This window comes from Callospermophilus lateralis, chromosome 7 (genome assembly GCF_048772815.1).
Source record: "Callospermophilus lateralis isolate mCalLat2 chromosome 7, mCalLat2.hap1, whole genome shotgun sequence".
Classification (NCBI taxonomy): domain Eukaryota; kingdom Metazoa; phylum Chordata; class Mammalia; order Rodentia; family Sciuridae; genus Callospermophilus; species Callospermophilus lateralis.
The window spans coordinates 137,625,008-137,651,060 of record NC_135311.1 but is presented as its reverse complement, the minus strand read 5'-3'; the positions used below and the strand labels follow the sequence as shown (position 1 = coordinate 137,651,060).

Here is a 26,053-nt window from a genome sequence, read left to right as displayed (position 1 = left end):
AGATTGCCTAAGAAATCCATAAATGCTAGTTAGAGGGGGAAAAAAAAAAATCAAGATTCTGTCCTTGCTTTTTTTTTTTTTTTTTTTTTGGTACTGGGGACTGAACCTAGGGGGGCTTTACTACTAAGCCACCCCAGCCCTTTTTTGTTTTCTATTTTGAGATGGGGTGTCACTAAGTTGATCAGGGCCTTGCTAAATTGAAGAGCCTGGCCTTGAACTTGGATGGGATGACAGAGATGCATCACCACACCCAGCTTGCTCCTTTGTTGTTTATGTTCCTAAAATACTAAACACAACAAGATTAACATTCTTACGTTATTTATAAAACAATTAACATTGCATGAAAAACACAGAAAATGAAACTGCTTAAACATATTTTGCCACTGAAACTCTCAAGAAGCACATTTAATTTTATTAGAAAGAGCAGAATCAATACAATGATTAAACTAGATCCAAGATGGGGGAGGACATGAAGGAAAAAGAAAGGTTCACACAGTTGGGTAGGGTGGCACACGCCTATAACCCAGCTACTTGGGAGGCTGAGGCAGGCAGATCTCAAATTCAAGGTTGGCCTGGGCAAAATAAAAAGGACAGGAGATGTAACCTAGTGGTAAAATGCCCTGGGTGTTCAATCTCAGAGAGAGACAGATAGGCACATACCTCAACCTTAGTGTCTCGGGTTCTAGATCCCAGGACACGGAGAGGCTAGCCGGTAGTGCTGCCAACCTGCATTGCGGCCCATCTGGAAGGAACCCAGAGACATGATCTATAAACTGGGAAGAAGATGGAAACAGCCACCTATGGCTCCAAGGGTTTAACACTGAGGAGGACAAAGGCCTAGTGGTCCCTGTGCCCTTAGAGGAAGACAGGAAATCACAAGGGTTGGTGACAGCCTCCACAAGAACAAGTTATCTAACCATTTTCCCCTCTGTGAAGAGTACCAGGGAAGCCCAACAGAAGCTGGAAGAGTAACACCAGCCATAGTTTAGCTAGGGCCGAGCATCCGCTAAAAACCTGACTCACCAGTTCATCTGAAGCCCAGGATGGCGCTCTGGATGGCACCCTAACCATGGCAAGACACCCGAGGAAGCTCCTCCTGAGCTGAGACCCAGAAGGAGAGCGTGAGCTGGGAACCAAACAAAAGGACTTGCAATGGGTTAATGGCCACCCCAAAGGTTGCTGAAGAATGGCCCCTGGAAACCTGGACTAGCCCATCACCTGGCTCTCCTCAACCATCATGTTGGATTCCAGAACAACAGGAAGCCAGAGTGATGACAGGAAGCCAGAGTGACAGGACGGGACAGAAGGTGGAGTGAGGAATCAAAAAGCAAACGGCAGAACAGGCAGTGGGGCCAACAGTGACCAACAAAAGCAAGGACCCGCCTCCAGCAGAAACCAAGGAGGGGGGCTGGGGGCTGGGTCAGGCCCTGCCCCTCCATTCCGCCTGCCCTATACAGGGGCCTCAAACCCTAGCCCTCTGCAGCAACATCACACCACAGGAGGCCCCCAAGGGAAAGAAGCCAGGCAGCTGGGGGAGACTGGAAACAAAGTCACAGGAAGAACCACTGAAGGAAGCAGGAGCCTGGCTTGGAAATGCCAAGAACTGGCGTGGTAGGAGGGCACAGGAACTGCTCCCTTTGGCAGTGGGCTTCTACTGCTGGTTGGCAACTCCCCAGTCAACTACACAGAAGCCAGCACGGCGACCCAGGAAAGGCTGGAGGATCCAAATATAAGGTCAGCCTCAGCAAGGAAGCAAGACCCTATCTCAAAATAAAAAGGGCTGGGATGTGGCTCAGCGTTCACACTGCTGGCTTCAGTCTCAGTACTAAAAATTAATTAAAAGAAAATAAACTACATGGGCTTGCTGTGTGACCCAGTAATTCCACTCCCAGATGTGCATACCTGAAAGAACTGAAAACAGGCACTCAAACACTTACCTAGGAATATTCAGAGCAGCAGTATTCAAAATCCCAACAGGAGGGAAAACCCAGAATAAGCACCAACAGATGAATGCCTGTATATCCACACAATAGAACTATTTTTTAAAAAATGAAATGAGATGGCTACAATACTGATAGACCTCAGAAACACAAGGCCTGCTGGAAGAAGTCAGACACAAAAGGTCATGTCTTGATTCCGAGACAGGGATTTGGAAAAAAAGGAGAGATGGAATCTCAAAGGAAACACCGGTGAACCACTAAAAAAAAAAAGCGTGCACTATGGAACTCCACCCTGGTCTACCTCCAGTCAGCCCCAAACACTCACCCCACCAACCAGCCACTGTCTCCCCTCTGGAGACCTCTTCATTCTGCATCTTTCTTGCTTCACCCCAAAGGCATCCCTCTTGAGATGACCCCAGTTCCCTTGGATGTGTGTCTATTTTCCTAAGTAACCCTGTCTGCCCTGGATTGCCCTGCGCCATGATGCTTTTCTATCAGGTTACACCAAGAACGCTGCTGGTCCTGAGCCAAGGCCCCCCACTCTCCGGGAACTCTTGGGACCCTTCTTCAGACACACCTTCTCACACGACAATTCCACTTACAGGAGTATTCAGAATAAGTAGATCCACAGAGGCAGAGCAGGTCAGTGCCCACCAGGCGCTGGGGAGGAGTCAGGACTGCGTAATGGTGTAAGGCTTTCTTTCGTGGAGATGAAAATATTGTAGAACTAGATAGAAACAGTGGTTATACAACACTGTAAATAGACTAGATACCACTGAATTGTGTATTTTAAAATGTCATAATAGGGGTAGGGGTGCAGCTCAGTGGAACAGCGTTTGCCTAGCACAAGTGAGGCCCTGGGCTCCATCCCCAGTATTGGCAAAACACACACACACACACACACACACACACACACACACACACACAATCAATCTATATCTCTCTCTCTCTCTCTCTCTCTCTCTCTGGAACTTGTGGTTTCCAGCCCTGCATGTAAGGAGGGTGGGAGTCCACCTCTCTGTCCTAAAAATGAGTAAAAAGCGGGACAAACTGAAAAATTAACAACTCTTCTTTGGCAGAGAAAAGAGACTGCAGGACACACTGCTGCCCCCAAACTGGAGGCCCAAATGTGAAGACAGAGATGCACAGCTTACAGGGCAGAAGCTCCAGGGGCAGGCTGGGTAGGCAGGCTGCCACAGCACACCACAGGAGGTCCAAGGGCACAGGCGGAAAGGGAAAACCTCGGGAGACTTGGTGGTAAGGGAATCCCAAGCTTCTGAGAGTTGTAGCTCAGAGCCCTCCAGGTTCTCACAGTCAGTATCAGAGAAAGCTCAGGGTGTGTGTCCAGCAGGGGAAGGGAGGTACTGTGACTCTTGACAGCGCTGTTCCTCAAAACAGTGCTGGGGAAGAGCCTCTCCCACTGGAGGCAAGGGGCGCCACTGCTGAGCTATATCCGGCCCAGACTCTGCTCCTAACACCTGAGCTTCTTTAACAGAAATAACTCAGTATCTTTTTTTCCCCTGCTGGTGGTAGTAGGAAGGATTGAACCCAGAAGTGCTCTACCTCCGAGCTAATCCCCAGCTGTTTTTTATTGTAAAGCAGGTTCTCACTGAGCTGCTGAAGCTGGCCGCTAATCCGCAATCCTCCTGCCTCAGCTGGGTTTACAGGCCTGTGTCACTGTGCCTGGCACGATGTCTCCTTTTGTCACATAGACCACAGTGAAAGTAAATTAGAAATCAATAATAGAAACTCCAAAAACACTTGGAAGTTAGACAACACACTTCTAAATAACACATAATCAAAGAAGAAATCTCAAAGTGAAACTTTCAAACACTCTGAACTAAATTAAAATGAAAGGCAACTTCTCAAAATTTGTGGGAGCTAGGGGTGCAGTTCAGTGGGAGAGCACTTGCCTAGAATGCACAAGGCCCTGGGTTCAATCCCAGCACAGGAGGGAAAAGAAAACAGTACTGAGAGAAGAAGAATTTCCAGTACTGAATGCATACACATAATGGCAACTCAGTCAACAAGGGACCACATGTGACAGTGGTCCCATAAGATTATAATACAGCTGAAAACTTCCTGTTGGCTGTTGTAATGTCACAGCACAACGTGTCATGTGTTTGCAGTAATCCTGGTGTAAACACACCTACCACATTGCCTACCAAATAAAAACACAGCATGCACAATTACATACAGTGCACGATACTCAATAACTACAATCAACAACTATGCCCCTGGTTTATGTATTTTCTATACTATTTACTGTTATTTCAGAGAGTACTTCTCCTATTTAATAAAAAAAATAAAAAGTTGTCAACAGTGGCAGGCTGTTGCCATAGGATACAGTGACTCCAGGTGCACTGCTGCCCCAGGACCTTGCAGTAGGCCAGAGGTGCAGATGGGAGAGAAGCAGATCCCAAGCTCCTGCAGGTCTGGGCTGAGGTGTGGGCGAGGCTTCATCTATAACAAAACAGTTTAAGTAAAAAATAAAAATAAAAATAAACTTTCACTAGAATGCAAACTGAGCACAGGCGTTCAGCAGGCTACACCTCCCAGCTCTGTGTACTCCACGATGTCCCCTCAAGGGCTACATGGCCCAAGGACACAACTCTCAGGATTTGTGTCCATCGTTTGACGTAAGACTCAATCTCAGGACGCTAGAAGAAGGTCAGCAAGTTAAAGATCAGCAAGTAGAAGAAAGAGGAATAAAAACCAGGGCGGAACAAGTAAAGCTGAAAACAAGAAGTGAACAGAAAATCAACAAAATCAATTTTCTTTGAAAAGATCAAGAAAGCTGATAAGCCTCTACTCAATCTAAGAAATGACGCAAACTACCAGCATCAGAAATGAGAGGACATCACCGCAGATCTCAGGAGCACTGAAAGTAGGCAGAGGAGAACATGAACCATGCCAGGAATGGGATAACCCAGATGAAATGGACCCAATCCTGAGAGACAAGTCTGACAAAACTCACACGAGAAACACACAACCCAAACAGATCCGTGTCTATTAAAGACACTAAGAAAGAGGCTGGCAGTATGACTCGGTGGCAGAGCTGTCACCCACATGTGAAAGGCCCTGGGTTTGATCCCCAATACCCCGGCAAAAGGGACCACACACCTGTGATTGGTCATCACAGATCAAAGTAAAACACAAAACTTCAACTGGGTGTGGTGACCCATGCGTGTAATCCCAGTGACTCATAAGGCTGAGGCAGGAGGATCACAAGCTCAAGGCTAACCTGTGAAGATTAAAGAATCCCAGGCTCAAAATGAAATATAAAATGGGCTGGGAATGTAGCTTAGTGGGGGTAAACTATCCCTGGGTTCCATGACAAGTACCCCTGATACCACCACCCCAACAAAACTACAAAACTAGAAGTATAGAGAGGAGAAAACCCAGATGACCTGTGTATGGCGACTGCAATTACCTTTCAAGTATTACATAAAAGGCATGATCCTTGAAAGAAATTATTGATAAGCTGCAATTTATTAAAAATAAATATTCTGCCAGGTGCAGTAGCACATGCCTGTAATCCCAGCAGCTCAAGAGGCTGAGGCAGAAGGAGCACAGGTTTAAAAATAGCCTCAGGGGGCTGGGATCGTGGTTCAGTGGTAGAGCACTCCCCTAGTACAGGTGGGACCCAGGTTCCATCCTCAGCACCACATAAAAAAAAATAAAGGCATTGTGTTAAAAAAATAATAATAATAATAATAATAAAAGCCTTAGAAACTTAGTGAGACCCTGTCTCAAAATATAAAAAAGGGCTGGGATGTGTGTCTAAGGTTAAGAACCCTTGGATTCAATCCCCAGTACCAATAAATAAATAAATATTGTGAGCTAAGCCTGGTGGCACACACCTGTAATCCCAGTTACTTGGGAGGCAGAAGCAGGAAGATCACAAGTTTGAGCCAGCCTCAGCAACTTAGAGAAACCCTGGCTCAAAATGAAAAGTAAGATATAGTTCAGAGGTAGAAGCACTTGCCTTGCATGTATGAGGTCCTGGGTCCAATCCCCAATACCGCAAAAAAAAATATTATAAAGCTTCTGCTCTGTAAAAGGCTCTGGCAAGAGGAAAGAAAAGCCACAGACTGGGGTAAAACATTTGCAAAAGACACATCTGAGGGGCTGGGGATGTGGCTCAAGTGGCAGCGCGCTCGCCTGGCATGCGTGCGGCCCGGGTTCAATTCTCAGCACCACATACAAACAAAGATGTTGTGTCCGCCGATAACTAAAAAAAAATAAATATTAAAAAAATTCTCTCTCTCTCTCTCTCTCTCTCCTCTCTCACTCTCTCTTTAAAAAAAAAAAAAAGACACATCTGATAAAAGACTGTTATCAAAAACACAGAAAGTTCTTAAAATTCAACAATAAACTGGGTGCAATGGCACACACCTTTAGTATCAGCTACTCAGGAGGCTGGGGGAGCCCAGGAATTCAAAGCCAGCCTGTGCAACATAGCAAGACACACTCCAAACAAACAAAATTACTCAACAGTAAGAAAACAATTTAATTTTAAAATGAGCAAAAGACAGGGTAACAGACTTCTCACCAAAAAGCTCTACAGAAGTCAGGTAAGCATATGAAAAGATATTCCCTCCAGAGGCTATGCTATTGGGAAATGAAAATCTAAACAAGGAGACACCCTATTAATGGTCAAAACGCTCCTAACGGAAAACATCAAGTGTCTGAAGACAGTCGCCAAAGGCCAGGGAGATGTGAAGCCACAGGAACTCATTCACTCATTCACAGCTGGAAGGAATGCAAAAATGCACAGTCCCCTTGGAAGGCAGTTGGAAGATTTTAACAAAACGTAAAACTCTAATGATATGGTCCAGCCATTGTGCCCGTTGGTATTTACCCATGGAGTAAATGTGAAACTGAAAATTCATGTCCATATACCACAATGACGCCAAAGCTTTATCCAAAACTGCCAAACTGTGGAAGCAACCAAGGTGTCCTTCAGCAGACAAGTGGATACATAAACTGTGGTACATGCAGATGATGAACTGCTGCCAAGTGCAAAAAAGAAAGGCGCCAGTGTGCCACGAGAAGACCTGGAGGAGCGTAGCTGTGTGTCATGGAGAGGAGCCAACGAGAAGAGGCTGCACCCCAGGAATTCCAGCTGTAGGACGTGCTGGGAGGGCAAGACCGGGAGACAGCAGAAGGACCAGCCCCCAGGGCCTAGGGAGGGTGGAAGGAGCACGTCCAGAGCAGTGCCACGGTTCTGCAAGCCACCGAGTCTGCCCAAACCCAAACCCACAGAATGCACGGCTCCGTGGTAAGCTGTAATATGAACCATGAACGTGGGTGACGGCGACATCAGCACAGGTTCACTAAACCACCACAACGAACATACTACCTGGTGCAGCCTGTGGACAGGAGGGCTAGGAGCAGGAACAGTAACATGGGAAATTTCTATACTTCCTGCTCAGCTTTGTGGAGAACATAAAGCTGTGCAAGAAAAGTAAAGTGTTTTTTAAAAAAACAAAAAATATTTACTAAAACTTATTATTAAAAATCATTCATTGTTACATAAATTACAATACCTTTATTTTATTTATTTATTCTTATGTGGTGCTAAGGATCAAACCCAGGGCCTCACATGTGCTAGGTGAGCACTCTACCTCTGAGCCCAACCCCAGCCCAGCAAATGTATTTATAATAGTGTTGTAAATACTCTACAAACTTCATTCTCCTAACAACTCCATGAAATAGATGTTGTCATAATCCTCATTTTACAGATGAAGAAACTAAGGCACAGAGAGATTAAGTCACCCCAGATCCCACAACTATGGAGCAGCAGAGCTGGGATTAGATCTGGATAGTCGGCTCCAGAGCAGGGGCTGGTGCTGGGAACGGTTCCACCCGCTCCTGCAGAGCCTAAACACCGTAGGGACTGGGGCAGAACAAAGAGAGACTTTCTGACCACAAAGGTTGCCTCCAAAATGAAAGGGGCTCCCTGGCAAGAGGGGCTCCACTAGAAAACAGGGAATGGGCGCAAACGCTACAGAGCCTCCTCCATCAAATCCACACATCACTTCTGAAGCTCTGGTCGACGCAACACTGACAGAGCACAGCGTGCAAATATCCCAGATGTCTCCATTAAAAAGCGCTACAAGGGGCTTGGGTTGTAGCTCAGTGGAGCATGCAGTGCTCACCTAGCATGCAGGAGGCACTGGGTTCGATCCTCAGCACCACATAAATGTAAAATAAAGATATTGTGTTCACCTAAAACTAAAGAATAAATATAAAGACTCAAGCCTTCCCCCACCCCTAATCTCAGAGCAGTTTCTCTCACCTGTCAGTTCTTGAAAAAAAAAAAAAAAGTCTACAAAACCGGGGCTGGGGTTGTGGCTCAGTAGTGGAGCGCTCCTCTAGTACATGCAAGGCCCTGGGTTCGATCCTCAGTACCACATAAAAATAAACAAAATTAAGGGATTGTGTCCATCTACTTCTTAAAATATGTATTTTTTTAAAAAGTGCTACAAAACTGAAAAGAATGTGGCTTTGTTCAATGATGTACTATTTATCCAAACCTTCTAAAACTCCATTCCCATTTTATAGGTGGCCTTCCTGATTTGACTGTAGAGTCACCCACTGGAGGACAGGGCTGAGCTTGCCAGGTGGGGCTCTCCCCACTGCTGCTCCTTGCTCCCTGTGAGGGCAGAAGCCTCCGCTGTTTCCTCTTTGGTGATGGACCAAGTTAACTGGTCTGTTTTCTTTTCTGTGAGTATGTGCTTGTGATACAAGGATTGAGCCCAGGGCTGTTCTACCACTGAGCCACATCCCCAGCCCTTTTTATTTTGAGACAGGGTCAAAGTTGCTGAGGCTGGCCTTGAACTTATAATCTCCCTGCTTTGGTCTCCCGAGTTGCTGGTATATCGTGGGCTAAATGATTTCAAAATTTTCTTCCATTTCTAAAATTCTAGCCATATAATTCAGAAGCTGATATTTTAGATAAATTAGCAGATTTTTTCAAGCTTAAGGGTTTTTAAAAGTACTTAACATTTTAATGCAATAATATATAAGTAACCAGAACTTTCCTAAGTAGGAAGGCAAATAGCCAGCCTTTAAAAGTAAAAGCCTCCCACATAAAAGGGCAGAAGGGACGAGATGCTCTCACAAGGGGAAGCTAGATTCATGAATGTAGCTAAGCAAACACTGAATTACTGAGATCTGGGATAATGCCAAAACAAACAAACAAACAAACTGTCCTGAACCCTAGCACCCAGCCTTTCCCACCAGGATACGAGGATTCCCAAGTAAAGCAATTCTGAGAAAACTCTAAAAGCATTCTCAGGAAAACAGAATGAACAATAGTTATAAAAATGAAGATTTTACAATGAAAGCAACCATGTTGGGGGGCGGGATTAGGTACTGGGGATGGAACCCAAGGGAGCTTTACCAAAAGCCATATCCCATCCCTTTAAACTTTTTACTTTGAAACAGGTCTCCCTGAATTGCTGAGGCTGGCCTTAAAATTGCAATCTTCCGACCTTAGCCTCCCAAGTCACTGGGATTATAGGTGTGCGGCACTGCACTAGGCTGAAAGCAATCATTTAAAGGTTTTAAATAGGCCACCTTGTGAAGACAAATGGTAATGTTTTTGTTAATACTTAAACTTTTTTTAAAAGCCTTGATTTTTTAGATTGCATAAAAATATTAAAGCGAATAAGTATATACTACCAAAGAATAAGCTTCCCCAAACCTGACTTTGATGTTTACTTACAGTTTTCACCAATCTTTGCTCTCTTCCTTATTAAAAAAGTGGACATGGTGGCGCACACCTGTAACCCCAGTAACTCAGGAGGCTGAGGCAGGAGGATCGCAAGTTCAAAGCTAGCCGCAGCTACTTAGTGAGGCCCTAGTACTAAAGAGAAAAAGAAAACCAAAGTAATAACCCTCAGGCTGACTCCACATGGATGGACACTGTCCACCTGTAAGGACCCTCAATAGGCAACAACAGTATCTGCTGTAAGTTACACTGTAAGTTACAGGCAATGCCAGGCCTGGACCTGACTTTGCCCCCCTTCCCACCTAAGAGAGCAAGGAACTCTGTAAATAACAAAGTGACATGGTTACAGGAAGAAACAGAATTACTTTTGTGGGAGGTAGGTAGGGGTGGTAACTGGGAATTGAACCCAGGGGTGCTTAACCACTGAGCCACATCCCCAGCACTTTTGACATTTTATTTTGAGACAGGGTCTAAGTTGCTTAGGGCTTTATTAAACTGCTGAGGCTGGCCTTGAATTTGCAATGCTTCTGTCTCAGCCTCCGGATAACACCCACTGGAATTCCCTCTGGGAATCACTAGGATTATAGGTGTGCACCTCTGCACCTGGCTCTTATTTCTTTTTCACATGTAAGGAAATCATTTGTAAGTTTTAGTTTGCAACTTCATTGCTTAGAAGCCATTTATGAGCAACTTATCCCCCAACTGTACTGTAACATCAACTGCTGCCCAGAGTAGTAGTTAGAGCATCCTCTGAGGACTCCTGGAGTCCCAAGGCCACCTCAGGGGTCCACAAAGACTCTCTTTTTCAACTGCATATGGGTGAGGCTAAATTTTCTTCATCTACTTCAACCAAATAGCAGCAACTGACTGAATATGGAATGTAGCTGACTTCTAATAAACCGGAGATCAGAGATTAGCAAAAACAGAAGTTGATGCTATGCTTCTCCCTAAATTGCCTTTGTTTTCTTTTGTTCTGAGATACTGGGGGTCAAACCTAGATCCCTGTGTTAGCTAGAAAAGTGCCCTACCCCTGAGCTATAACCCCACTCCTCATACCCTGTTTTTTGTTTTAAAAAAACATGGTCATTGGAGCTGGGGCTGTAGCTCAGTGGTAGAGAACTTGCCTAGCATGTGTGAGACACTGGGTTTGATCCCCGGCACCACACAAAAATAAACAAATAAAAGTATTGTTCATCTACAACTAAAAAAAAAAATTTTTAATGGTCATTTTTTTTTTTTGAGAGAGAGAGAGAAAGAGAGAGAATTTTTTTAATATTTATTTTTTTATTTTTTTCGGCGGACACAACATCTTTGTTTGTATGTGGTGCTGAGGATTGAACCCAGGCTGCACGCATGCCAGGCGAGCATGCTACGCTTGAGCCACATCCCCAGCCCTCAATTTTCATTAAAAAAAAAAAAAAGGTTAAATTACCATGTTGTGGGGTTGTTACTGTCTCCAGTAAATTAATCATCAAATTATTTAATGGGTTCTCACTTTGAATTTCTAATACAGTAAGTATGGACAGATAAAATCCACATAAACAGGGGCTGGGGTTGTGGCTCAGTGGTAGAGCACATGCCCCACATGTGGGAGGCACTAGGTTCGATCCTTAGCACCACATAAAAAATAAATAAAATAAAGGTATTGTGTCCACCTACAACTAAAAAGTTTTTTTTTTTTTAAAGAGAGAGTGAGAGAGGGGAGAGAGAGAGAGAGAGAGAGAGAGAGAGAGAATTTTTTGATATTTATTTTTTAGTTATCGGCGGACACAACATCTTTGTTTGTATGTGGTGCTGAGAATCAAACCCGGGCCGCACGCATGCCAGGCAAGCGCGCTACCACTTGAGCCACATCCCCAGCCCTAAAAAGTATTTTTAAAAACCCCACATAACCACAAGTTCTTCAGTCTTCAAGAATTTCTGAGTACAGGGTGATGATACCAATTTGGGAACCCCAAAAGATGGACCACACAGAATCTACTATACCCTTTAAGGGATTATCTGACACACTTTACCTGGTACAAACATTTTGTTTTGTTTTATACTATTCGTGACTGCCCAGGCTGGCTTTAGAACTCCTAGGCTCAAATGATCCTCCTGCCTCATCCTCATGAGTGCTGGGACACTACACCCACCCTTGGTACAAGTGTTTGCTGAATGAATGACATTAAGAGAATGTCATAAAAACTCTATATAGAGCTGGGAGTGGTAGCTCAGTGGTAGAGTAGTGGTCTAGCATGGACAAGGCCCTGGATTCCAAAAAATTCCAGCACCACTAAATAAATAAGATGTACTGTGGGAAGCCAACCTTACGGGTGACTGAGTTACACTCCCCAGCTGGGTGCTGAGGCGCTCAGTCACAGAAATGGGCGTGTCTTGCTACAGCCCCATGGGTGAAGCTATGCTCACCTGTTCCTTTGTAATATAACCCCTTGCCCTGTTTAGGATAGAATCTTCCATGGAAGTGCCTTGTGTGTGTCCCCTCCTCTTACTATGCCCTTGGGTGTGGCCTACCCAGGTGTTAGTCAACCTGCTGACAGTGGACATCATGAAGATAGACTCAGCCCCCTGAAACCTGACCCCTTGCCTCATACGAATAGCTTCTCCTCAATAAAAGGGGTCAGCAAGTGCTCTCGCTCTCTCTCTTTCTGCGGACCCTTAAGGTCAGAGGAGCCGTCACAGCAACCCCAAAGAAAAAGATATTTGTGTCTCTTGTGTGGTTATTTCGTGCAGCCCAGTTAAATTAGAGTGACCCCTGAGCCTTTTAGTCTCGAGAACAGAAACCCGGCAATGTACTATAAAATATAATCACATTTTGTTTTAACATTTTACATAATTTTTTTTTTAAAGAGAGAGAATTTTTTTAAGAGAGAGAGAGAATTTTTTAAATATTTTTATTTTTTTAGTTTTCGGCAGACACAACATCTTTGTTTGTATGTGGTGCTGAGGATTGTTTGTATGTGGTGCTGAGGGCCGCACGCACATCCCCAGCCCTACATAAACTTTTAAAAGGTAAAAAAAATTGAAAGGCTGGGTATGTAGCTCAGTGGTAAAATGGTCAGTCCCTAGTACTGCCAAACACACACACACACACACACACACACACACACGCACGCACGCACGCATGCCACTTTTTAAATTTACCTTAGTGAAATACTTCTACAAAAGAGTAAATTTAATTCATACAGATTCAGAGACTTGGAAGATTCAAGAAATGCCTTTACTTTACATATATGTAAATTTACATATATACAAATGTATATGTACATTTACATACATTGTGTATATTGCATATATAATACTTATTTTACATATATAATTAATCTATTTATTTATCTACAGTACAAGGGACTAAACCCAGGGGTGCTCTACCACTGAGCTACATTTGCAGCCCTGTTTATTTTCTTTTTGGTAATAGGAATTTAACTTAGGGGGATTTTATCACTAAGTTACATCCCTGGTCCTTTTTATTTTGAGACAGGGACTCAGTAAGTTGCTCAGGGCCTCATTAGAATTTAAGCTGGCCTTGAATTTGTAGTCCTCCAATCTTAGCCTCCCAAGCTGCTGGGATTACAGGCATGCGCCACAATGCCCAGTGATATTTTTTACTTTCAGACAAGGTCTTGCCAACTTGCCCAGGCTGACCTTGAACTTGCTATCCTCCTGCCACAGCCTTCCAATTAGTTGGGCTTACAGAGTAGATGAGCATATAGGCATGCACCACCAAGTCCCTCTAAGGAACACTTTTAAATACACTCATAAATTAAATTATTTGATGAAATTATTTGAGTCCATTAAGTTCATCTGACCATTGGTTGTTCCTTTAGTAAGTACTCACATTAGAAAGTATTCCCTAGAAGGTACAGTTCCTGTGTGGTGGACCCGCCCTGCCCAGCCCCTTCTCCACCTCCTGCACTTGTCCCTGCCCCCAGTGTACGACCTGGGCATCCATAGGTCCTTGGCTCACCTCCTCTCTTCGGCTTCCTTTTTCCTTCTGGAGACCATGATGGACAGGCCACTGTCCTTCCTTTTCCTCTCCCTGCAGTCAGAACTCAAGCCCATGGGTTCTCCCTCCACCCTCGAAACCTTCCTTTTCCTTTGTCTCTTCTTCATCCCATGTGACCCTGGAGCAACTGGCATAGCTGCTGCTCCTGAAAAATCTTTCAAAGGGACCCTACCACTTTCCACAAAACCATAAGAGACATTTCATCACTGTGGTGTAAATCACTAACACTGTGATGGGTGTGCGGGTGTGAACAAGCCGGGTGCCCACTCAGGACAGGTTAAATAGGTTTCTGATGGTTGCTTCTGGAGCTTACACCATTTGTAACAATGTTTCCATGGGGAAAATACAATTTGTGTTCCAACTTGAACTCCTTACAGCTCAATATGAGTTGCCTTTTCGGGTTTTCTGAGAATCAGAAATTACTCCAGTCCCAGGAAACAATGTATCAGAACAAAACTGGGTGGAGGCAGCTGAGTTCAGGGAAAAAGTGATGTGGCCTAGGTCTGAAATCCCAGAGGCTGAGGCAGGAGGGTAGAGAGAGCAAAGCCAGACTCAGCAATTTAGCAAGGCCCTAAGCAACTTAACAAGACCTTATCTCAAACAATAAAAAGGACTGGGGATGTGGCTGGGCTGTAAAGTCTCCCTTGGTTCAATCCCCAGTACACACCCCCCCCCCAAAAAAAAAAAACACACACACACACACACACCCTGAGTATTCAAGAGAAGAGACTTCCATCAGAGCAAAATGAGATGTGGCCTAACTGGGGCTTCTCAGAGGTGGGGGTCCTGCCACTGCCCTCTGCACCAGCTTGCCTCAGCTTTCCTCCCTGGGTTTCTAAAAGGTAAGAAAGTACAGTTAGCCTGTAACCCCAACTGCTCAGGAGGCTGAAGCAGGATCAAATGAGCCCAGAAGTTCAAGGCCAACCTGGGCAACACAGCAGGACCTCATCACAGCAAAAAGGAAAGAAGGGGAAAGGAGGGGCAGGAATAGAAGAGGAGGGGAAGGGCGGGGAGGAGGCAGGAAAGGGAGGCACTGGCAAATGGGGACTTCTGCGCCCATCCTTATTTGTCCCCCTAACCCTCTGAGCTCAGTTTCTAGATAAGACAGAAACTTCAGGAATCCCTCCTGTACTTCTCCCTCAGGCCTAAGTGACCGCATGGTTCTCCATTTGCCCTTGGCTTTTCTCTGTCAGGCCCGAAAACCCCTTAGGCAGAAGGCTCCTGTGACCCAGCTAAGGATCCCATCCCTCTCAGCACCTCCCTGAGATGGGTCAGAATGTGACCCACATTCACACTGGACATGCACCACTCAGCCACACAACCACTGAGTGGACACCTGAATGCCCTCATTCACCTGACCTTCTGCCATTTTCCTGGGTCAGCACCTGGCCCCGGATAATCCATTCCAATCTCTGCAGTCAGGCCTCCTGCACTGCGCATCCTCAAGGTTGTTAAGGACCTCTGAGTCACCAACCCCACAGGGCCCTCTGTCCTCACATGTTCACTGCTGTCTCTAAAACCTAGACTGCTGACTGCATCTACCCAGAATGTTCATTCTATACACCTCCTGGTTCCTCTGTTCTCTAGTCCCTTCCCTGACTCCAATGACCCTGACAATAATCTAAGGCACATGTCACATGAAATGAGAGAAACCACACAGGCCAGCTGTTCTGACCCACTTGCCATAGCATTACTTTTACAAAACAGTGGTAACCAGGCACAGTGGTGCACGCCTGTAATCCCAGCAGCTCAGGAGGCTGAGCAAAGCCAGCTTCAGCAAAAGGTGAGGCACTAAGCAACTCAGTGAGACCTTGTCTCCAAAATACAAAATAGGGCTGGGGATATGGCTCGGTGGTTGAGTGCCCCTGAGTTCAATCCCCAACACCCGCCCCTCAAAAAAAAGCAGAGGTAAAAAGCTCAAGCTTTTTAAGAATACTCAGAATAATTTAAGAAAAAACTGGGCGAATAAACTCAACCAACTGAATAAGCAAATATATATTAATCACTGGCATGAATGACCTCTTTAAAACAATATTTCTTTCAAATACAAATGTTAAGAGTTATTAAAATTACCAGAACAGGGGCTGAATTTGTAGCTCAGTAGTAGAGCATTTATATAGCACATGTGAGGCAACTGGGTTCAATCTTCAGCACCACATAAAAATAAATTAAAACAAAGGTATTGTGTCTATCTACACACACACACACACACAAAAAAAATTAGGGCTGGGGCTGTGGCTCAGCGGTAGCACACATGCCTGGCATGCATGAGGCACTGGGTTCGATTCTCAGCACTGCATATAAATACAATAAATGAATAAAGGTCTATCAACAACTTAAAAAAAAAAAATATATATATATATATATATATATATATTTATATTTAAAATACAGAGACCAGAACAGGAGAGAATGTTGTATTGTGAAATCATCTAGGGCTGGGGATGCAGCTCAGTGGTACAATGCTTGCCCAGCAGGTTCCATACCCTGGATTCAATCTCCAGTTCTGCCTACTCCCCATAAAAAAGAAAAGAAATCATGTCCTAGTTTATAAAGTTTTAAACATGTCAGATTTCATACCCCCCAAAAAAATTGTCTTTTTTACTTTGTTTTTGTTCGTTGGAGAGAGAAGCACACACTCCCTACCACTGAGCTGCTCCTCCAGGCCCAACATTTACTTTCTGCAGAGAGTCTGAATGTTCGGAACATGCATACCAGTTGCTTCTCAGCTAAGCAGGAGCAGGCTCTCATATACTTAGGTATGGTCTTTTTAAAACCCTTGCCAAGTGAACTACAGAACCACAAGCAGACATGGATGGGATTTACAAAAAACTCAGAAGCAAGATTGGCCCTGGCAACTCAGGGCTTTGTGATCCAGTGGGAGGATCATCTAGGTGCCCTGCCATCAACAGCACTAGCAACTGACAGGCTCCAATGCTGTGAATGACTGCAGCCCACCTGTTAGTGCCCCCACTGTTCCTTCTGCAAGTTAGCCCAAAGGAGGCCAGGAGTAAATTAAATTCAAGGCAGTGCATTTTGCTACTTACTACTTTGATGAACATCTGAAATGCATAGCAGAAAAGATTAGGGATTACCCAAGAATTTTAATTATTTCTGTTATCCCCTTCACTGATTCCATACGTAATAGGAAACTGGCATGAATTAGTCAAGGTATTTTAAAGGTAAACATAATCTATTTGACACAAGGGCTTTAATCCCCCAAATCATAAGTGACCTCATTCCTCAACTTCTACCTCCTATTTGTTCTCACCATCTCTTGTGAATTGGTTTAATCTCTTTCCTCCTGCTGGAGACAGAAAAGCAGAGCCTGTCCACCCTGAGGCTACTGGGGAAGAAAAGGCTAGAGTCTTGGATGGGGGGACCAGCTGGAAGGGGCAGCTGGGGGTGGCTGGGCACTGACAGAGGAGGACCAGTTCTGGCAAACACCTCAGAGCTGGGCCCACATGCTGACCACTGACAGGTAGCCATAGGGGCTGGGGACATAGCCCAGAGGTAGCCCACCCTTGGCATGCAAGAGGCCTGGGTTCAATCCCCATACCACAAAGAAAAAGATGTACTATATGAGAAAAAACTTTTTAAAAATATTTTATTCTTTTTTTAGTTATAGATGGACACAATATCTTTATTTTATTTTTATGTGGTGCTAAGGATCGAACCCAGGACCTTACATGTGCTAGGTGAGCAATCTACCACTAAGCCACAACCCCAGCCCAGGAAAAACTTTTAGTAAGAGCTCAGAATAAATGTCTATTACGTTGTAAGTAGGTATTAAACAAAGATGACATTCATTTTTACTGAGTTTTAAAGTGCATTTTGAGTCTAAAGACATCTAAGTGTTTTATACTATGATTGAAGATTAGGTAAATAAGGAATAGTTAATTAAAGATTGAAATCAAAAGACCAAAATAATTAACTAACTGTACTTTTCAGTCAATTAACATAACAAAAAATGTAATGAATGAGGAAATATCATTTTTTAAAACTAGTTGTAGTTTAGGAATTCTAGTGTTTTTTAAGTCCCTTTCATAAAGTTCAACCCTGTTCCCATCACCTAGGTACTTACTCTGAAGTGTCCCCAGCCCTGAGCCTGCAGCCTGGCAGTATACATGAGGCCTGGGTGTGGGGCCACGTGCCCTGGGCCTCTCAAAGAGAGAGGGGGCAAAATCAGAGCTGTAGGCCTGGACACCACAGAGAAGAAGATGCCATCCTAAGGAAAGCTGACCAGAGTCCCTAACAGGAGTTTTTAAGAAAATGTCATTTTGTGGGCCAGCAAGTGCCCAGCGCCAGGGAAGTCCACACAGCTGAAGGACACACTCTGTCAGAGGCTGTGGAGAAACGTTTCACAGGGAAGGCTCCGTAAGCAACAAAGCACAGAACTTTCAAAGTTCCTTCCAACTCAGTCCAAAGCTCTGGGCAGTAAGGACACTGGAGAAAACAGTGAAGGCAGGAACTAGTTGGATGAAATGCCCCTTTGCCCCAGAGCAGGAAAAAAATCAGCAACTTAAAATCTGAAAACTCAGGGGCTGGAGTTGTGGCTTGGTGGTAGAGCACTTGCCTAGCATGTGTGAGGCCCTGGGTTCAATTCTCAGCACTGCATATAAATAAATGAATAAAATAAAGGTCCATCAACATCTAAAATATATATATATACATATATATATATATATATATATATATATATTAAAAAAAAAAAATCTGAAAACTCAGACAAAGGCTGAGATGCAGCTCAGTGGTATAGTGTTTGCCGAGCACATGCAAGGGAGGGAGGGAGGGAGGGAAGGTCTTAAGTGTGTTTGAGCAGAAAAATGCTCCTGTAAAACCAGGCAGTGAGTGAGGCAATCCTGAAATCCTAGCTATTCAGGAGGCTGAGGCAGGAGGATGCCAAGTTCAAAGTCAGACTGTGCTAATGTTTGAAACATATCTGACACATAGTTTATAATCCAATGGTCTAATTAAAAGATGAATTCCTTTACTTCATATAAAAGAAATGGTTAAAAATCAAATTCTTTAAACAAACCCCAACAAATATATGTAGAGCTAATAGAGGAAAGAAAATAGAGAATTTCAACTGATATATTTCATTAGAGCTAGGCAAACAAAAAAAAAAAAATGTTATGTAAAACAACTAAAAATATTAGAATGTCTTTCACTTGAACACTGTAGAGGTAGATAGAGGATAGAAGTGGAAGGTAAGAAGTTGGAAGAAAAATTCTCTTTGTTGACTTACTTTTTCTTTATTCAGCTTTTATTGAGCATTTACTGTTCAGAGACATTGTACTAGGCATTAGGAATAAGGATGAATAAAAACCACCCCTGCCTTCAACAAGTTCACCATCTAAAGGCACATTAAAAAAAAAAAAAAAAAAAAGTCAGACTGTGCAACTTAGACTGTCTCAAAATAAAATTAAAAAGGCTGGGGATGTAGCTCAGTCATAAACATCCCTGGGCTCAACCTTTGCACCCCCCACCCCTCCCCCAACCACACAAAGTGGATGTAGGAAAAGATTTTTTTGTTCAAAACAACAAGTTAAAGTACAGATCAAGGCAGACTTGAAAAATAACAAATTCAATATGGAGTTCTTGTCAAAAGAGAATTAGAGTGGTCCAAAACAGGTGACTGAAACATAATATTCACGTCTGACCAAAAAGGTAAAAAAAGAAAACACGGATCTTCCTTCGGTGTGCTACCACAACTCTTAATTTTTTTATTTTTTTTTTAGTTGTTGATAAACCTTTATTTTGTTTATTTTTTGGTGCCGAGAATTGAACCCAGTGCCTCACACATACCAGGCAAGTGTGCTACCGCTCAGCCCCAGCCCCAGCCCTACCATGCAATTCTTATGGGCTCTGGAAAAGGAAGGAAATTAACTTCATTCGTACTTTAGAGGTTTATAAGATGATCTGAATTCAGATATTTTGAAGTAATTGAATCTTTTCTGAGAACCCTTAAAAATAAAAAAGACTTAGCAACGGATCTTGTGAATTTTTAATCTAATAATATCTCCCTAAGGCTAAAAAAGAAAATTAGCAAAAATATGTCTAACACATAAGGGAGAAAAGACCTATCAAATCCGGGACAACAGAAAGCAGCACTCCAATCCTGATATGGTGGCAGCTATATAGAGTTGGCTACAAGGAAGGGTTGTCACAGTCTGGTGTTCCTATCTGGCCTCTGGATAGCCTCTGCTGGTGTCAAAAGACACTTCTGAAGGCTTTTTGCTTTTTTAAACAATAAGAATATGACTTTGCATAAATCATTTCTACTAGTCTTGAGTTGGTATTTTCTGATGCTCTATTAAAATATTTCATAGCAAATTAACATTTAAATTTTCATTTATAAAGATACAGTATTTTTTTGTGCAACTCTTCTGACAAATCAACACCACAGAAAAACCAAGCTACAAAGATCTGATACCTCAACCAGAATACAGGAAAGATGCTTGTGGTAGTGTTCAGATAATCAGATCTTCAATGTTGCTTCAACATTTACGAACAAAGAACTAAAAAAATTACCATTTTCCTGTCCTAGAAAGCAATAATATAAATACTCCAAATCATTTTAAGTGCTCTAAAATTTTAATATAACTCTGGTTCCTCGTTTTAAACATTCATATGTGGTTTCATAAGCTTAACCAAGTCCTGAAATTAGTGCTATGAAATTATAGCTTTTTTTTTAATTATAGCATTTTCTAATTTCAATGTAAAAATAATGTATTTTATTAAAATTTCGTTTTGGTCATATTCTTCAAATCCGAAACTGGAATACTAGTTGCTCTTTTCAGCTTACAAATCAAACAATGCAGGAGCTGGGGATGTAGCTCAGCGGGAGAGCCAGTGAGGCCCTGGGGCCCACACCACCAAGAGAAGGGGGAAGAAAAAGGAAAGAAAATCAAACAATACCAGCACAAATAATACATGACCTGAGCTCCTAAGCCTTTCTTTTGAAAAAGAATCCCCATAAAACTATTTGATTTTACGCTTTTTCTCCTAGAAATATAAGGTGAATTTCAGCTAACTAAATATTCCAGTTAATCAAGCTGAAGCTCAAAGAGGAATACCTTCAGAATCGGTAATATTTTATTATTTCTTCAGCAGTTATAGGTTCCCCATTGAGATGTTACTGACCTTCAGCATTTAAAATGTCAGAAAAAAAGAAAACAAAATAAAAACATTAGACTAAGGGTAATACTGAACTCTATATTCAAATGGCTTTTTTCCCAATGTTGCTTCTAAGAAAGAAAAGGAAATTAACTTCATACGAGTTTTAGATAAGTTTAGAGGTTTATAAGTCATATTCTTGTTATTGTTTAAAAAAGAAAAGAAATATAGTACTTTTAAAAATAGACCCAAGGTGGGGGCTAGAGCACTTGCCTAGCATGTAAGGCACTGGATTTGATCTTCACCACCACAAAAAAATAAAGATATTATGTCCATCTAAAAATACATAAATAAATAAAATAAAGACGTTATGTCCATCTACAATTTAAAATTTTTAAAAAATACTCAAAATGGTAGCAATAGCTTTCATAAGGCTCAGCCAGATTTTTATGGTCCAATATCCCCAACACTGCAATCAACAGAAAGGATCCTTGAAGAATTCCTACTGATGAATTCCCTTAACCCTGTTGCAGAATTAAATCTACTTTAAACCCCTATGCATGTTTGTAACACTTTTTGCAGTATAACATTCACAGTATGTAATACTTTTTTCAATACATAACATTTATCTGTTCAGTGAAAATGGGTATGTAAAAACACTATGCTGTCTACACAGAAATACAGTCACCCATCCATTCATTCCATCATATCACAAATACTTCATGCCTACTGTGTGCTGGTGAAAGGACACAGGTCAACAAAACCCTCTTCCATGTCTGGATATACATCCTACCAGGAGGAAACAGAAAATAGACAACACAAATAGATAACAAGGCATGTCAGAATGCATTAAGAGCCATGGAAAAATGAAAAAGGGAGGCCGAGAAGAAACAATCCAGGGATTCTGGGAGGGAGATGAAGTTCCAAACAGGATGGTGAGGAGAGGTCTCACAGAGAAGTCTGCGCAAACTGGAAAAGTAATGGTGAATATTATTTTTTTGACTTTGAAATACACTACATAGTTTCATTTACTTTTATATATTCATACAGCTATTTTCTCTACTAATTTCAATTTCCTGATCTCCCTAACTATAGGGAAGACAGGCTTCCTGCTGACAGGGCCATCCAGGGCACACCAAGCATAGTTCTAACATCTTGGCTTACTTGATGTTTTTTGAAAACTATTGCTAAAATTGAAGTGAAATTTTGGGAGGACTGTCTATGAAGCATCTAATTAACAGTCGCATGCAATTTATATAAAGAAATCTATCACTTCCTACATAAGTTTTATGTGATCTTTATCCATTAATGATTCAAGATAGCTGGAGTATGAACAGCAAGCAGCTCATGCTATTCTGTTTTGCGGCAATAAATAGAAATTAGATATTAGGCTGAAGGTATAAAAAAGTGGTAGGGTGCTTGCCTAGCATTCTCTGGGCCTGCATTCTAACCCCAGCACTCAGGGGAGGGTGGGGTACAAATCAGACATTAGCTGAAATGATGATCTTTTCAAATGAGCCCATAGAAAGTGCCTCCACAAATTGCATATTTACATATAAAATTCATTTGTAGCATTTCAAAATGAAATTGTTTTATTAGCATTTCATGTAATATTTATGAGACATTTTCTAACATGGAAGATGAAAAGACAACAAATGCAACCAAATAACTGATGTTTAAAATTTTTATTCTGAACACTGGGAATCCAGAAGTCGTACAATTGCAGCAAAAAAAAAAAAAAAAAAAAAGCACAGAGAAAACTAGCAGATTACAAATGATTCTAGCACTCAGCACATCTTCCCCAGAAGACTTCTGTCAGTCCACCATAACAAAGATAATCAAGAGCTAAAGTCTACACCAACTGTTTAACCAAAGTAATTAAGTAACAAAGAGCAAATGCAGGTGTGTGAACTTTAAAAACATGGATTTTTGGCAAGAAATGTTATCACTGACTAAACACACTTGAACTTTTCCCAAAATACTCAATTCAAGCACATATTTTTAAAATGTGTACCTATTTCCCAAGAGAAGGAAGCAAAAGTCTCCCCCCCCCCTTGGATTTATTCCTCTTTCAGACCTCCATTTCACATCTGGAAAGAACATTTCAAACTTTAGCTTGATGTAACTTTAAAAAATCAAATCGAGGGCAATTAGATACATGGAGACTAAGACCTAAATTTAACAGAGTCCACAGAATGTTAGAAATGAAATAAAAGAAGTATTCAAAGTTTATCATGTTCATGTGAAGAAAGGAACATTGGAACAAAAGATGCATTCGCCTCTTCTGCCCTTTAATTAGTGAACACCATACTTCTTTCCGTATGGCAAGCCGAGAAGAAAACAAGAATTATTTTAAAGCTTGCTAAATTGGAATATGGCCATTTCATCTAGACTTCTTATAATCCTCCCCCTCAAAATTTTCTTTTTCAAAAAAAAAAAAAAAATCAGAAGAATAAATTCAGGTCTCTGTGGACAACACCTAGATTACTTTGCTCCAAGGCCAAGGAAAATGTTTACGATTTCTAGATCCATTCGGAAGCCCTGTATCTGCAATGCGTAAGCTTCTGGTTGGCAAGATCAGTCAATATCACAAAGCATGTAACGTTTAAAAGGTTAAGTAGATGAAGGTTAAGAAATAATAACCAACTGGCCAAGAAATATTATTTGCCATCTAACCATAAAATAATTTCGGTCTTAAAATCCTAACCAACAGGGTTTCTCGTTTCTGGCGAGGCCACCTAAGCCGTGCACGATCGGCATTACCGTCACAAACCCCGCAGGAGATGCACATTTGTGACACCTGGTGAGACCGCGGTCGCGAACCTCATCACGATATCACCTTTGGGTGAAAAGGAGGGAGGGGAGCGAGAAGTTTCAGCCTCCGCTCGTTTGGACCAGACGTTTACAGGACTCGGGGAGAAGGCGGAAAGGGGCGAAGTCGCGGTGTCCGCGGCGCAGCGGCAGGGACTCGGGATCTGGGGAAGGGATGCGGAGGAGTGAGTGGGCTCTTATGTAAGCACACACCGAGCCCCGTGCGTGCACCCCGGGCTGAGCCCACTCGAACACTCACACGCACACCGCATCCCACCGGGGTGCGTCCCCAGCCTGCCTGCGCGGCCGGACCCTGCGGCCCCTCTACCCAAACCGGCGCAGCCACCACCCAGGGCTGCGCAGGGGGCGGCCGCGGCCCGGGTGCCCCGCCCGGGCCCGAGCCTGGCTTCCCGGAGGCATCCGCAGCGCGGCCCCCGGCCTCCCGCGCCCGGCCCGCGCGGTGCGCCCCCGAACACCCCTGCCCCGCCGCGACCCTGCTGCCCGCGCCGGCCCGACGCCTGCGTTCGGCTCCGAGCCCGAGCCCCGTCGCGGCTCCCGGAGCTCGGAACCGACTCCCGCACCCAGACCGAACGCCCGGCCCGGCCCGGCTCCGCCGCTTACCTCGCGCGGCCCAGACCCCGCCGCTGCACAGCAGCCCGGCCAGCAGCAGCCCGGCGGCCGGGGCCAGCGCGGGCGCAGGGCGGCGCAGCATCGCTCGGGCTCCAGGCGCCGCGGCCGGCCGGAGGCGGGAGCGGCAGGGAAGCGCGCGGGACGCCGAGCGGGGCCCTCGCGGCCCGGGGCCGACTGCCTCGCGGCGCGGCAAGCACCGGGGTCCGAGGAGGAGCCGCCGCCGCGGCCGCCGTGACGCTGGGCCGCGCGCTCGGCCGCGGGCGCCCTCCCTCCTCCGAGCAGCGCTTCGCTGGAGGCTGAGGCAGCAACTAAGATGGCGGCGCTGCTCTCTCTCGGGTCCGGCGAGGGTACCCGGCCGGGGGCGGGGTGGCGACGGGAGGGGCGGGGAGGGGAGCGGCGCGCGCGCGCCAGGCCCCGGGAGCGCGCGGGCCTGGAGGGAGCGCGGGGGCGCGCGCGGCGGACCCGAGAACCCGTCGGCGAGCCCGCCGCGCGCGCCCGCGGAGATGCGCCCGAGGGTCCGCTCCTGAGCGGCCGCGAGGGACCCGGGGGGCTGCACCCCTGTCTCCGGCCGCTGCCCGGGTGCATCAACCCCTCATCGCCGCGCGCGCTCCCGGGCTCCCGACGCCGGCGGAGCGGTTCCTGGGGTCCCGCGCCTCCCCTCCCTTCCCGAAGGACTCGTCCCCGACCCTCCCACGCCCACAGCTCCCGCGGAGTACTGACCTCGACGGGAGGGTGCGGCCCAGGTCTGCAGCGCCTGTCGCTTCGGACAAGTCACGTCGCCTCCCAGAACCTCTGGTTCTCCTCTGCCGAGCGGAGGTGATGAGAGGGAGCTTGCGGGTCGTGAAGGGCGCCCAGGTCCCCAAACCCGCTTGGTGAACAGACCCGGGCTCAGCGCAGGTGCAGGTGCAGGTGTGCACTTGTTCCAGCCCCAGATGGGGGGCGCGGCTTTTTTGGAAGAGTTTGGGGAAGATGGAGGGAATGGGGGCTGCTCTCAAAGAGGCCTGAACTTAAAGAAGAGATCTACTTGTGGCTTTTAAAGGGCGGCTTGTGTGCATGCACTTGCTGACATAGAAGGACCTCTGAAGGATCCCACGGGAGATCTCTGGGGTCCCTTCTTTACTTTGTGCCCTGCCCTCTCCCTTCTCTGAGCTGTACTGCTTAGACTGCTCCACCCTGGAGGATAGGATTGGAGCAGCCATGGATGGACTCTGGGGAGGCAGGCACTGTGCCTATGAGGTTTATTGGCTCCATTTGACAGAGGAAAAACTAAGTCCGAAAGATAAAATGACTCCCCCAGTTGGGATAATTGTGTATTTTATGTATTGTAAAAAGAACCAATCCTGGAGGACAGGACAGCACTGAGAACCCAAGAGCCTAAGTTCCATAGCAATGAAACCTTAAGCTCTTTTGGACGAGCTACCAGTGGATGTCAAGGGCCAAGTTTGGGAAGGGTCCTACTGCTGATGAGCTTTGTGGAGGCCAGCTTGATGGGGGAAGTGCCGGAGGTTGGGTGGAACACAGAGAAGTTTGGAAAAGTTGGGGCAATGAACCCAAAAAAATAAATAGAGGCCAGATTGTGAAGTGCCTCATGATGATAGGATGAGAAATTTGGGCTTGAATTTATGGCTACAGGAAGACCTTGAACAGCTGTGAACAGAGGTGTGTTGTGACCCAAGGGGAGACTGAAAGACAGCTCCCCGGACTCCTCCCCACAAGCATTTTCCAAAGTCTGAAGATTCCATCTTGTTAATGCCAGTCCTTCCCCTGTCATTTCCCCCCACCCCTCCCAAGACTCAGGCCCCATCA

The 26,053-nt window shown here is 44.7% G+C and overlaps 1 protein-coding gene across 4 annotated transcripts in view; it reads right to left on the bottom strand.

Annotated features, from left to right (window-relative positions):
• Clstn1 (calsyntenin 1) overlaps nucleotides 1–24,555 on the bottom strand; it is a 67,718-nt gene extending 43,163 nt beyond the window's left edge. For all 4 annotated transcript variants that reach the window (XM_076861348.2, XM_077109977.1, XM_076861349.2 and 1 more), the window contains exon 1: nucleotides 24,239–24,555. In XM_076861348.2, the coding sequence (XP_076717463.2) occupies nucleotides 24,239–24,329 (91 nt within the window). In that variant the 5' untranslated portion in view covers nucleotides 24,330–24,555. The remainder of the gene's footprint in view (nucleotides 1–24,238) is intronic.
• Between the last annotated feature and the right edge of the window lie 1,498 nt (nucleotides 24,556–26,053).